At 38.0% G+C, this 12,410-nt stretch overlaps 2 protein-coding genes across 2 annotated transcripts in view; one reads left to right on the forward strand and one right to left on the reverse strand.

Moving 5' to 3' along the window:
- Positions 1–462: 462 nt before the first annotated feature.
- On the reverse strand, positions 463–1,936 carry LOC138017812 (metallo-beta-lactamase domain-containing protein 1-like). The gene has a single exon (XM_068864782.1). The coding sequence runs from the start codon at positions 1,834–1,836 to the stop codon at positions 1,213–1,215; it is 624 nt and encodes a 207-aa protein (XP_068720883.1). The 5' UTR covers positions 1,837–1,936; the 3' UTR covers positions 463–1,212.
- Positions 1,937–2,334: 398 nt separating this feature from the next.
- Positions 2,335–12,410, forward strand: part of LOC138017813 (short coiled-coil protein-like) — an 11,522-nt gene continuing 1,446 nt past the window's right edge. The window contains exons 1-5 of the mRNA XM_068864783.1: positions 2,335–2,509; positions 4,051–4,119; positions 5,792–5,878; positions 5,989–6,050; positions 9,122–9,198. Coding sequence (XP_068720884.1) covers positions 2,350–2,509; positions 4,051–4,119; positions 5,792–5,878; positions 5,989–6,050; positions 9,122–9,198 — 455 coding nt within the window. The 5' untranslated portion in view covers positions 2,335–2,349. The remainder of the gene's footprint in view (positions 2,510–4,050; positions 4,120–5,791; positions 5,879–5,988; positions 6,051–9,121; positions 9,199–12,410) is intronic.

The following is a 12,410-nucleotide window of genomic DNA, read 5'->3' on the forward strand; positions in this document are numbered from 1 at the left end:
GAAACCCTTAACGTAAAGTGGGTTGGAGAACTTATCCCCTCTGTTAGAAAGCGAACACCTGCAAAATTGACTGCACAAGGTGATTAATAAAATTAATGGAGATAAATATCGGTACGCTACGAAACCAAGTTCCTCTGATTCTAGAGACCACTGAAACGGTATATGAGCCGCGCCTTTTTTTAATCTCGGTCGGAGACTGGTACGAGCATTGTGGTTGTGTCGGGGCTTACGTTTAGGCCGAGAAATTGTTAGTAGTATTGCGTTTACTCACGATAAAGGTAATTTAAAGTTGCTTGCCACGCAAGCTGTAGGACAATAAAGAGCTACGTTTTGAAGGATGAAAAGCAAGGATAAAGGAACCATGTTTCACTTGCTATGGAAAACACGGACTGTGATTCGCTCCATTTCAAATAACCTTAAAGAACACCATCACCAAACTAAAGACAAAGCCGAAAACAACAGTTGCTTTAAAGGTCTTTCTCTAGCTGTTTTAATTTTTATTTTTTTGCTATTTAATAATTATGACTTTCCTTGCATGCAAAGTAACATTTAAAATCCTGTTCTCATGTAAGTCATATATTAAACAAGTTGGCGACCAAAATTTATGATCTGGTGACCAAATTTTCCCCATTGGTCACCAGCTGGCACCCCAGAGCAAAAAAGTCAATTTCGAGCCCTGAAACGTCATTTGTGTTACAATGACTTTGCAACATTGCATATTGTAATGTGTCCACCGGATTAAAACTACGCATTTCTACTAACCCCAGAAACCTAGCAAAAATCTTGCAGAAGACTCTACAAACAAAGACAATACTTAGCAGGGTAATGAAAGGATGGACCTACTGCACAACTTTTTCATTTTCCAACACAGGATAAAACGAAAAAGAAAACGAATAAATTCCACTCAGATTCTGACTGGATTGCATCATATGGCAACCCACTAACAAGTTTATTTAGGAATGCATCATTCATTTTTTTAGGAAAATTTTTTTTGTAAGTACGTTCTACCAATTGCTCTCCTTTACCATCTTTATGCTTTGTATTGTATTGTTCATGTACAGTGGTGTAATTATTACACCAAGAGAGGTCATGGGGGCCAATTTCCATAACCTAACCTACCATGCACCAACAACACAAAAGCCTCACAAGGGGGTTCGGATATTACGAGATGAAATTGCTAATGGATAGTGTCAACAAGAAATGAAAGGCAATTTAATACTGGTCTTCTGATTTCTTCACCTTAAACATACAGCCGTGGCCTGGTACAATCCAGTCTGCAATTTCCAACACTTTATTTCTGCTTGTTAGATGTTTTTCAGGGCACTTGCTAAATAGTTTCCACAAATTTTCGTCTTCTTCATGTTCAAATAAGTCTCCACAGACTACAACTGTTCCTCGGTCTGTGCCTTTTACAACAACACTTACGTCCTCTGAGGTGTGCCCTGGGGTGCTAATGACCTGAATATTTTCCCCTTCTATGCAAAAAGGAACTCCTTCATTGAAATCCTTGGGTAGATCGCCATAGATGTCCTTATCGTATAGCACATCATGAGACACCATATGGACAGCGTTGGTAAAAAGATTCAAGTTTCCGACATGATCCACATGTCCATGTGTACAAACAACGTAATTTATGTCCTCAGCGGAAATGCCGTGTCCATTTAGTTTTTCAATAAGGCATTTTTTATCACGCGGACTTCCGGTATCAACGAGTATTTTTTGGCCATTCCCCGTGATTAAGGTGCATGTACCGCTTGCTCTGTATCTGTTTTCGGTATCTACGTAGCCATAGCCTTCTAATAGCAATTCAACTTTCAACGGACCGGTATCCACCATGTTTAAAAAACAAAATGAAGATGGAGGATTGGTAACAACTACTATCACAGGTTGCCCAAACTCTGTGTTTAGAGAGTTTGTATGGCGAGTTTTAGTCGATACAAATCAGAAGGCTTAATAAATGAAATAAGCACTAATCTTAACTCACTTGTCTGTTGTCTCTTTGTGATCGTTCTTTGGCAATTTGGTGCCATTCTGCCCTCTACAGCTGTATGGTGTCCTTGGTCCGCGAGATCCTTGGTCCTTCAATCCACCTCAAACTCGGCCAGGGATATGTTCGAAGATTCTATCGAACATCTAGTCAAGAAAATAGTCTCGCCATCCACTCTGCGAAGGAAAATTTGCCACAAAATTTCAATTTCGCCTTCTGTCAACATTCTTGTGACGTTCAGTTGGTGACAAGTCACCGCTCCGTTTATACTACAAATCTTTCGCTCCACTGTGAGGTTTCAAACAACAACACAGCCCTTGGGCTACCTGTGCTACTAGCTTGATAGCCGCTGTCGATGCATTATGCAGGCTCACACCTTGGTCTGTTTTCGTCCATTCAAGTCACCAGAAGGGCTGTGCAACTCATGGTTATTTTCTGAAATGTCATGTAGTGAGAGAGAAGGCAAAGGAGAAGCCAAGATGGTTTCTATTCCGTTGTCATCAGACGAAGAAACATCAGTAGGTTAGTATATAATACAGCAGGGTCTGATCACAACTGGTTTGCTTTCTATATATACTATAAACCTTTGAAGCATTCCTCTTAAATGGCGTTTCCGCTTGCTTGAAAACCTACGTGGTTTATTTAGCCTACGGGCTTTGACTTGAATGCTTTATGTGTTGATTAGTATTTGTTACATGTATCTTTTCTGATTGTTTATGCAGCGAGTAAAGTGAAGGTTGTTATTGTTTTTATTCTCAGCAACAAGTACATGTATTTTCTTGTGTTCATTAAATTAAAGAAAAGGAGATTTTCTAGCTGTTTAAACCTGGTTTTCAAAAGTGATGCAAGCATAACAGGTCAGATTTCACTGGACAAATGGCCTCAACACAAGCACTAGGAAAGCTCAAGGATCAAAGTCTTTTCTTTTTTCTCTATTTGTTCAGTGTGCTTACATTCCCCTTCACATGTACAATTGTACAGTACCATGTGAAGAGAGACCACTGCATAAGTACACAAAAATTTACTGTGTCTGGCCATGTCTGACCAATTAAAGCACTGGTTCCAATTTCTGCTTCCATATTGGCCATGTTCGGAACAGAGCGTACTTGTTGCTTATTGAACATTTGATTTATATGCTTGAGCCAGTTTGTACATGTAGTATTGCTGACATTCCTTTTCACTTGCCATAAACTGCTTACGATTCTTTTTTTTTTGGGGGGGAAAATCTAAAAACAGATTTTTGTGATCTTGAATCTAAGGATTCTTCAGCATCAAAAAACTGCAAAATCCAAAAAAGGATTATTTTCCATGACAATGCAAACAAACAAACCCAGAGTTGTGAGCAATTTCAAAAACCAATAGGATCAACCAACATTATCAACTGAAGATTACAGAAGTTTCTGTCGAAACATGTCTCGCAATTTCAAAAGTTTAGTTGTTTTCTTTAAAAAGAAAAGTAGCAGTTAAGTTTGTATTGGAGAAATTCTTCAGTGAAAATGCCACCAGAAAAAAATACCTCAGCGATCAAGAAAGAGAAATGAGGAAAAACATGAGTGCTAAGGTAAAAAATCAATTGGTATTTTTGCAGTTTACTTTTTTAGGTATGGGAAAGGTGCTAACAATATTAATTATTGCTGTTTAGCAACTGGAGTGTAATTTCTGGTGTGAAATTTGCAGGAAACCTAACTATTTTCTTCAATGGTACCGTAAAATGGCGTGAGAAAAACATTTGGACTAAACTATCTTGTACGGTAGTTGTTGTGTAACATTTTTACATGGAAAACCGCTTGTCAAAAATACTTTTTTCAAATCCTTTCCCAAAAAAATGCTGAAGTGGTGAATCTCAAAAATCTGGATTTAGATTTGATCCTCCTTGAGAATGGATACTTTGGATTCATGAGCTGTTTTTGGATTTTGCCCAAAAAATGGAGAATCTGTTTTTGGGTTCAAGGAAAGATCCTAAGAATGTGATGGCAAGGTATCTAAGTGTGTATCTTTGCTGTAAAGCTGACAACTTAACAACTTTGTAGTTTTCTTCCTTTCATTTTATTTAACTTGAACAGCAAGTGGTTTTCTCTCAGCACAACCTAATTCTGGCCAGCTTGGAGGAACAGATTCTAGTGTGTTAAAAGGTAAGCAGGTTGGTGACTAGTAGTATGTTTACTTAATATTATAGGGGGAGCAGGGTTAGTAGTTAACATTATAGGGGAAGCAGGGTTGGTACAATATTGAGACTCAGGAGCAAGTGTCGCCTCCCACCTGTGTGGCCCAGGTTCTACTCCCACACCCGAGGCCATAAGTGGGTTCAGTTTGCGTTTGTTCGCTTCTATGCCATCAAGGTTTTCTCTGGGTTCTCCTGTTTTCCTGCCTCAGCAGCTGATTCCAAGGTTTTACATGGACAGTATTGCATCAGTCACTGAGGCGCCATAAGTAGTATTCTTTCGGTTTGACCTTGTTGAGCTGCGTCCTTGCTGTACTTGCCATGGCGATTAGCAAGACAGTTATTATTGACAGACAGTTATTATTGTCATTGAATACTCATTTGATAAAAAAAAAATTAAAAATACTTAAGTTTATTAAAGCAGAGGTTTTTGCTTTTAAAGCAAATGTTCTGTTTGAGACTTCGGAAGATTGTGAGACGATTTAACATCCATTATGTTTTGAAGATTTTTTCACCTGGAAACTAAAAACGTATCAGTACCATAGGCATATAGACATGTATTAAAGTGAGTGTCGTGTTTCTGTATACTACCCCGAGGTTACATGTAATTGCGTACATGTATGTTTGTATAATTATTGATAAAACTATGTGTGCATAATTATACAATATCTGTATATCTTGTACTTTATTCAATATGTAATATGTACATGCAAAAATATTCATGTATTTGATCCGTGTGTAGTTTTTGAAATAAAGTTTAAAGTACAACGAAAAAACAAAACAAAGAAAACATACAAGAAACCAAAAAAATAAATAAAGAAATACAGTAAATATAAAAACATTACATGTAGTAGAGTTGTAGTTGCACTACTCAGATGCCCTTGCAAAAACAGAAACAAAAGAAAACAGGAGGTTTACAAGTGAATGAATATCCATTTCAAACACAACTGAGGTTATCAGAGGAAAGGAAAACTGTGTAGTTATTACGGTCTGACCCCCTGTAGCTCTGGTACATGTACAGTGTATGTGATTTCAAATGGAAGTGAAGAGGGATACACTGTTCATATTAGGTGCTTCACTCCTTAATGAAAGAAAAACGAATAATTTTACACATGAAATGTGACTAACTAAGCGCAGCTCCGTGCACAGTATTACAGGGGTTTCAATAACTTTTGAAGTAGATGCCTGGGCTAATCAATGTAAGCGGCATTCACTCTTGCCTTTTGCAAGCTGAGGTTTGAGTTAAAATCAAGGCAGTGTAGCTGTTGCAGGTAAAGGCGCTAAAACTGCATGGTCTTGTCATTAATCTGATCAGACAGATTATACAGAACAGTTGAGGTAAAGGCAAAAAGGCTGCAGGTACATGTACTGGAAAAAAATGAAGAAAATCGTCATTGTTACAGTAAATAAATACAATAGGACAGATGCTACAGAACAGTTTTACATGTAAGAATTCAATCAAGGCAGTGTAGCCAGCAGTGAGAGGCACATTTCTGACATCATAGACATACATGTAAGTATACTGCCAGTGACTGGCTTCTAATGAAATCCCTGGTAGTAAAATACATGTACGTCATTTGTTTATCTGACTGTTTACTAATAATTTGTTATAAGCATTGTTGATTACATGTACTTGTTACTAGATGAGGCGACAGATGAAGAGAGAGATGAAGCAGATGAGAAAAATCGTCTTATAAGTCAAGTACTGGAGTTGCAAAATACCTTGGATGGTAAGAGAATCAATCAATAATTATTTAAGCTAAATTGACCTATTGCTGTGTGATTTATAGGACGGTTAGTAAAGTGGTTTATTATAACTTAGAATCCAAAAACCTCTCAGATTTGTCCCAAAGGGTAGATGCTGTAAAAGATGAAAATCTGAAGCTCAAATCAGAAAATCAGGTATGTTATTATGCCAGTACAATTACATGTATAATTCAGTGGAAGGACTGTTGCAGGTAAAGGCGCTAAAACTGGTCTTGGCATTAATCTGATCCTGAAGACAGATGATACAAAACAGTTGAGGTAATGGCAAAAAGGGTGCAGGTAAACACAGCTAAAACTGGAAAAAAATGAAGAAAATCGTCATTGTTACAGTAATACAATCAGACATATGCTACATAACAGTTTTATGAATTCAATGGAGCAGGAGGCAGAGCCCGGGGTGGCTGCATTGTATTTACAAAGGACAGCCAGCTGGCAATCAGGGACTTCTCTGGAAGGCTGAAGCTTGTGCTTAGGGCCTCTGCTCTTCCTCGTTTATATAAATGATAATTTTATTTGTAACAGCTGTAACCAAATGAAGTTCTATCTATTCGCAGACGATATGAATCTTTTATATGCCGATAAAAACCTCAAATCCGTGGAATCTATGATAAATGATGAACTTTGTAAGCTTTACTACTGGCTAAGAGAAAACAAATTATCTCTAAACATTAAAAAATCTAATTACGTTATTTTTCGACCAAGGAAAAAAAGGTCAAATATGAAGTTAACTTAAAAATATTTCAATCATCACACCAACTCTTACACGTCTTTGGAACGTAAAAGCTACGTTAAATACTTGGGCATGCTTATTGATGAGAATCTCTCCTGGAAACATCATATTTTACAATAACTGTCATATAGCCTCAAAAATAAGTATATCGATTGGTATTATTGCTAGGTTAAGACACTTCGTACCAGTTAATACTTTACAACATGTTTGCAGATCGCTGATTCAACCCTATTAATTATATGGTATAACAGCATGGGGCCGAGCAGGAAAAACTCACAGGAACATAATCTTACGTCTTCAGAAACGTGCTCTTCGCCTTATGTTTTTTTGGGATTATAAAACTCACGCAATACCCCTCTTCATCTCTTCTAGTCTATTACTTCTAGATCTTCTTTACCTCAAGCCAGTTGGCATTTTAATGCATGATGTCTCAAATAATATATCGCCTTCCCAAATAAGTAATTTATTTCATTACCAACATAATATTCATTCATATATATCACAAGATCATCAACAAGAGGTAACTTCTTTCTCAAATATTCTTAGACTAGGATAAACAAGCAAAATATGTCCTTTTCAAGGAATGATGTTAGAATCTGGAATAGCCTATCTAGTGAATTTCATCAAATGCCTAAAACGAAATTTAAACGCAACATTCACAATATGCTCCTTCAGAAACTCTCGGAGGCAAATGAGTACATTGATTTTATCGGATTTGAATATGCCTTGAAAACTGAACGTATTATATTTGCATTCCCTTCCAGCTTCTCATGTAATTTGTTTAATAATTTTCCTAGGAACTTTGTTTTATTTATTTTTTATTTTTTTTCCCAAATGCTGTACTGGTCAATATTCAATTATTATTATTATTATTATTATTATTATTATTATTATTATTATTACTATTATTATTATTATTATTATTTTATTTTCCCTTTCTTTGCTTTTTTGGTTTCATTATCTGATTCGTACTTCATATTTAGTTCAGTAAGTTATTTTTATGCACTGTAAAATAATACTTAATTTTATGCGTCAAACCACTGAGTGCGAGTAGTGGTACATCAAATTTTTCATATTCCAAACTTTGTAATATACTTATCCCAACTTGCCCATTGGGCAAGCAAACTTGATGAGCCGCTTGCCCAAGGTGGGTTATTCATGAAAAAGAAAAGAACATCTTGACATCTTTTGAGTTCTTACAAGTGAGCAAGTGGTCTGAGAAAGTTGCTTACCCAAGCACAAAATATACAATACTTTTCTTGAGCACTGGTCAGGGAGAGAGCTGATTTTACATTCAACTCCAGACACTTATTGTACATGTACATGTATGTCTAAGCAACCACATGCAACGTGTATCACAGTTTTCATTCACTCCCTTACCCTCTCTGGGTGGACACAGATTGTACTTGTCATACATGTACACATAGAAACCCTGGAAAATAATGAAACGAAAGAAATCATATGCCAATCCTAGAGAGAAAAATCATGGAATTGAAAATGTGAGTTAAGGAATGGCAATTGCTATCCTAATGTTCTTGATTTCTTTGGTGTTTGTGGTTTGAAGAGATTTGCTACTGTACCAGTACTTGAGAATTTGTTCACAGAGGAGGAGAGATTTTGTTAAGAATATATTTGTTGCTTTTGTTGTAATAGAGTGCTGATGATCTTAATATCCAACCTTAATCTGCTCATTGTCTAAGACAGCTTGATCAAGTTCCTAGTTATCCAACCTGGTCCTTACAGTGTATTTGAACATTGTCCTTGTAATCCAACACGAATCTACACAGTGTCTTAAAGGCACTCAGTTACACTGTAATTTAATAAACAAGTGAGACAGCTGGAGTTCACAGCCAGTTTTTTGAAATGTTTAATTTCAAGGAATTATGATGTACATTCAGAAATGTGACTTCTGACATGACTATGACAAAAATCAAAATGCTGCACTTTGGTCCATTTTAAAAACATCTCAAGCTCTGTATGGCAAAAATATTAAAGAAGTAAAAATAATCAAGTGTCTCAGTGGCCACTGCCTACAGTTCATGTATGATGTGGGTAACTCACTATTCATAAAAATAAATAAGTATTTCCAAATCTGCCTTTTTTGCTACTCTGTATTCACAATAAGCTTTTATGAAATTAACATGCCTAGTGGAACAATCTCGTCTGTTCCAGTTTTACAATAATAAAATTGGTGAAAATGAAGGAAAATATAATGGACCTTTTTGCAGATACGGGGGCCATTTTGATTTCTCTTGTTTTGAAAGACATTATGGGATGCTTTATAGGGGACAAATTAATATGTATTTGCTCCCTGGGTATCCCATAATGTTTGGAACAATTTATGGCAAAATTCATAGTCCCAAGAATTAATGTGTGCATATCCCAAGAACACTTGTAACCACACTGAACTCCTATAATATAATGCGTGCAGGCAACTTTATAAGAAGAAGTTTAATGCAGATTGTTTGATTGTCAGGTGCTGGGACAATACATAGAAAATTTGATGTCTGCTTCTAGTGTATTTCAGCCAGCAAACCCTGATGGAAAAAAAAGGTTTGAAAGATCACTAAATTTCATAAAATGTTATTATTAATGTCATTGATTCATCAGATTTCTGCAGATTTCCCTGAGGCCCTGAGCATTGGCAGTCCTCAGTCGCAGCTAAAAAATGTACATGTGGGGATGGAGCTCGCTAAATTTAGTGTTCTTTTCACGTGGATAAAAGTTAGGACTGGGGATTTCAATTAGAAGAACGGCAATGATGTTTTTGAAAGTTCATGTTACAGAGAATTAATTTTGCTCTGTTCCGTATGTTTGGACAGTCGAATTTGACCAGTGACTCTCTAGAACCCAATCTTACCTTTTGTTTCTTTTTTAATGTGGCTGCCATATGCCTTCAATTTTTTACAATACCTCTGCCCCGGAAGGGGGGGGGGGGGGGTATTCCCATATAAACATGACAGGGGTGCTCATCGGAAATTTTGAAAAGAACCCCTAAGAGGTACCAATATCCTGTCTTGTGGGCGTGGCATGAAATTTTTTTCACCCCTAAGAGGTACGAAGTTATGGGTTTCATTGAGACAAAATTAAAAATTAGTTAATTTTCAAATGCCCCCTGTCATATTTTTTGGCTCAGTGCCCTAAAAGGTACCGCTAAAGCTCCTGCTGTGGACCTTTTGAGGCTGAACATCCTTTAGAGGTACCAAAACCACTTTTTTAACCCCTAAAAGGTATGACGAGCACCCTTCCTACCTCCCCCCCCCCTCTCCCCCTTCCTCCTGCACTTTTCTCTCTTAAACGGAATTAGGTCACGGTGGTTTTTCTAAAATTGTAACATGATCTTAGCTTTATTTACTGCAAAAACTTGTGTGGATTTCATAAGGCTGCAGAAATTGGACAACTCCAAAATCCCCTTGGAACATAACTGAGCATTCATTCCAAGCACATCCTACATTGCAAGACATCCCTAAAGGGTTAAATCCTTAAACCCAAGTGTTTTGAAATCTGAGAGTCACCGTTTGCTTATGGATCTTATAGTATAGTGGCCAAACCAGGATGTTACCAAGTTGGCTGCACCCCATGGGTGGCAACCTGTTCTTGGTATCTTTTTAAGGCTTAGAGCCTGCTGATTAAGAATCTGTTTGCTAACACATAGAAAAAGTGTCAAATGACCTTGGTAACCTGGCCTAAACAACCCATACTCCTTTCCGCTAAAATTTCATTACGCTGCATTTTTGCTATTTTTAAACTTTTTTTAGGGTCATACTTCGGAAACTGATTATTTCTGCATCTTTGCCACTTGCAGGCATTTTAAATTTAAAAATCAGTAAAATTGCTCCATTTCTCGAATTTCAGGAAGTTTTATGGTAATTAAAGCGAAGAGAGCCAAAATACAAGGAAGATTTTATATTTCCACTGCAAAAGGCTTACCAGGGCAGAATAAGCTTCTGGCACCCGAGATATCGATCTGAGGCTGAAATTGTCTACTGTGACGAGGTGTTTAAGAGTCAGATCGTTGAGTGTGGTCTTAATCATAGCATTGAAAATGATAGGTTTATCACAGCGCCAGAGGATGTATCTCTCAAGAGCCACGTGTGTCATGCCGCCAAGACAGTGTGTGGCGCCCTTTTAAGTCAGGAACTGATTATGCCATGGCCACCATATTCAAGTAAAATTAACGAAGAGAACATCAGATTGCCAACTGTTGTTTACAACTTACTTGTTTGGGTCCTCTATGAGGATGGCGAAGGAGAAGAGGAGAAGGTGAATGTAGGCGAAAATTGCGTTCGTCTTGTTCTGTCTCTTGCCCAAGACCTCTTATACAACGTCTCAAACGCCAAAATACGTTGCCTTACCTATGACAGTACAAAACCTTACTGGTTCAAAAGAAGTCATCACTTTGTTGAATAGATATGGTCATGAAATATCGTATGACCAGATTCTTGGGATCGAGACGGCACTTGCTGAGAGTCACATGGAAGCACACAAACATGGTGTAATATTAGCTAAGGTTTATCTGTGCTTATGTCTTCAACACATTTTACTGGGACAACATCGACCTGCTTGAAGAGACATTATCGGGGAGAGGGACAACTCACTGTACTAATGGCATTGTGGTGCAAAGGCAAGTAAGTCTCAGGATGCGCTTTACCACTTGCAGTGCCACAAAAAAGAGCTGTCCGCAGGCGGACTTTTCTTGCAGCTCCAATACCGAAACTAAAGCTGGCCACCTTTGATTCTATGCCCATTTCATCTGTTAGAATAGGTGGAAAAGAAGTGATGCTTAAAACCGACAGAGACGTCTTTGCTGGTCTTCTCGTTCTTGCTCAGACCAGAGAAATCCATGAGAAGTCTTCAAGTATTCCCTAGGTCCTCTTTTGTGGCCTCTGGCTACAGCGGATGGGTCCCTCTGCAAGACTGTCAAGTCTAAGTTACTTCCAACGCTGATTGAAGTAGTCGAACCAGCTGAAGATATTCCACCCACTACAGTATTGATTGTTGATGGCAAGGCGACATTTGAAGAGTTGGCGACGTTTGTTTTTCATTCAGTTGTTCCCTAGACAACCTTAGCAAGACGCATTGATTTTGTTACAGATAGATATCCAGATGTTTCTATCAAGAATCCCGAGAGAGCAAACGTGTTAGTGTAAGAGCTGACAAAGTTAAAATAACTGGAGGTGGTCAAAAGTGTCCCTAACAGTGGAAGACGTTCTTAAGTAGCTGGGAGAACCAGAAGATGTTAACGAGATTCTCCTTGAGCTGTGGTCAAGAGACAACTATGCGGATCGGATTGGTAATCGCAAAATCTATTTTGCTCTTGAAGACAAGTGCTTTCAGTTGTCTGTCAATGATGGCAAGGTTGTTTGCGAGGAGATCACTGAGCTAAACAGCAACCATGAAGAAGCTGACACAAGGTTACGTCTCCATGCAAAGCATGCATCTGAAAACGGTGAGACCACCATAATAATCAAGTCTCCAGACACTGATGTGACAATCCTGGCTTGTCATTTTTGCAGGGATTTATCAGCAGGGATCCCATTCAATTAAAAAGAAAGAGAAGACGAGGAACATTTATCTGGAGATTTCTGCCATAGCTGATGCTGCTTGGCCGCACCTTTGCGATGCCTCACCTGGTCTACATGCTTTCACTGGCTGCGACTCAACTACCGTGTTTGTAGGTAAAGGGAAGAAGACTGCTCTGAAGCTTTGTAAGATAGACCCAGTGGCCTCTGAGGATAAGGCGACTCTTGGGCGTTCATTTGGCG

This window comes from Montipora capricornis, chromosome 9 (genome assembly GCF_036669925.1).
Source record: "Montipora capricornis isolate CH-2021 chromosome 9, ASM3666992v2, whole genome shotgun sequence".
In the NCBI taxonomy this organism is placed as follows: Eukaryota; Metazoa; Cnidaria; class Anthozoa; order Scleractinia; family Acroporidae; genus Montipora; species Montipora capricornis.

What these genes read in the sequence shown, in the direction of transcription:
- LOC138017812 (XM_068864782.1), bottom strand. Translation starts at nt 1,836, where the DNA reads ATGGTGGATACCGGTCCGTTGAAAGTTGAATTGCTATTAGAAGGCTAT.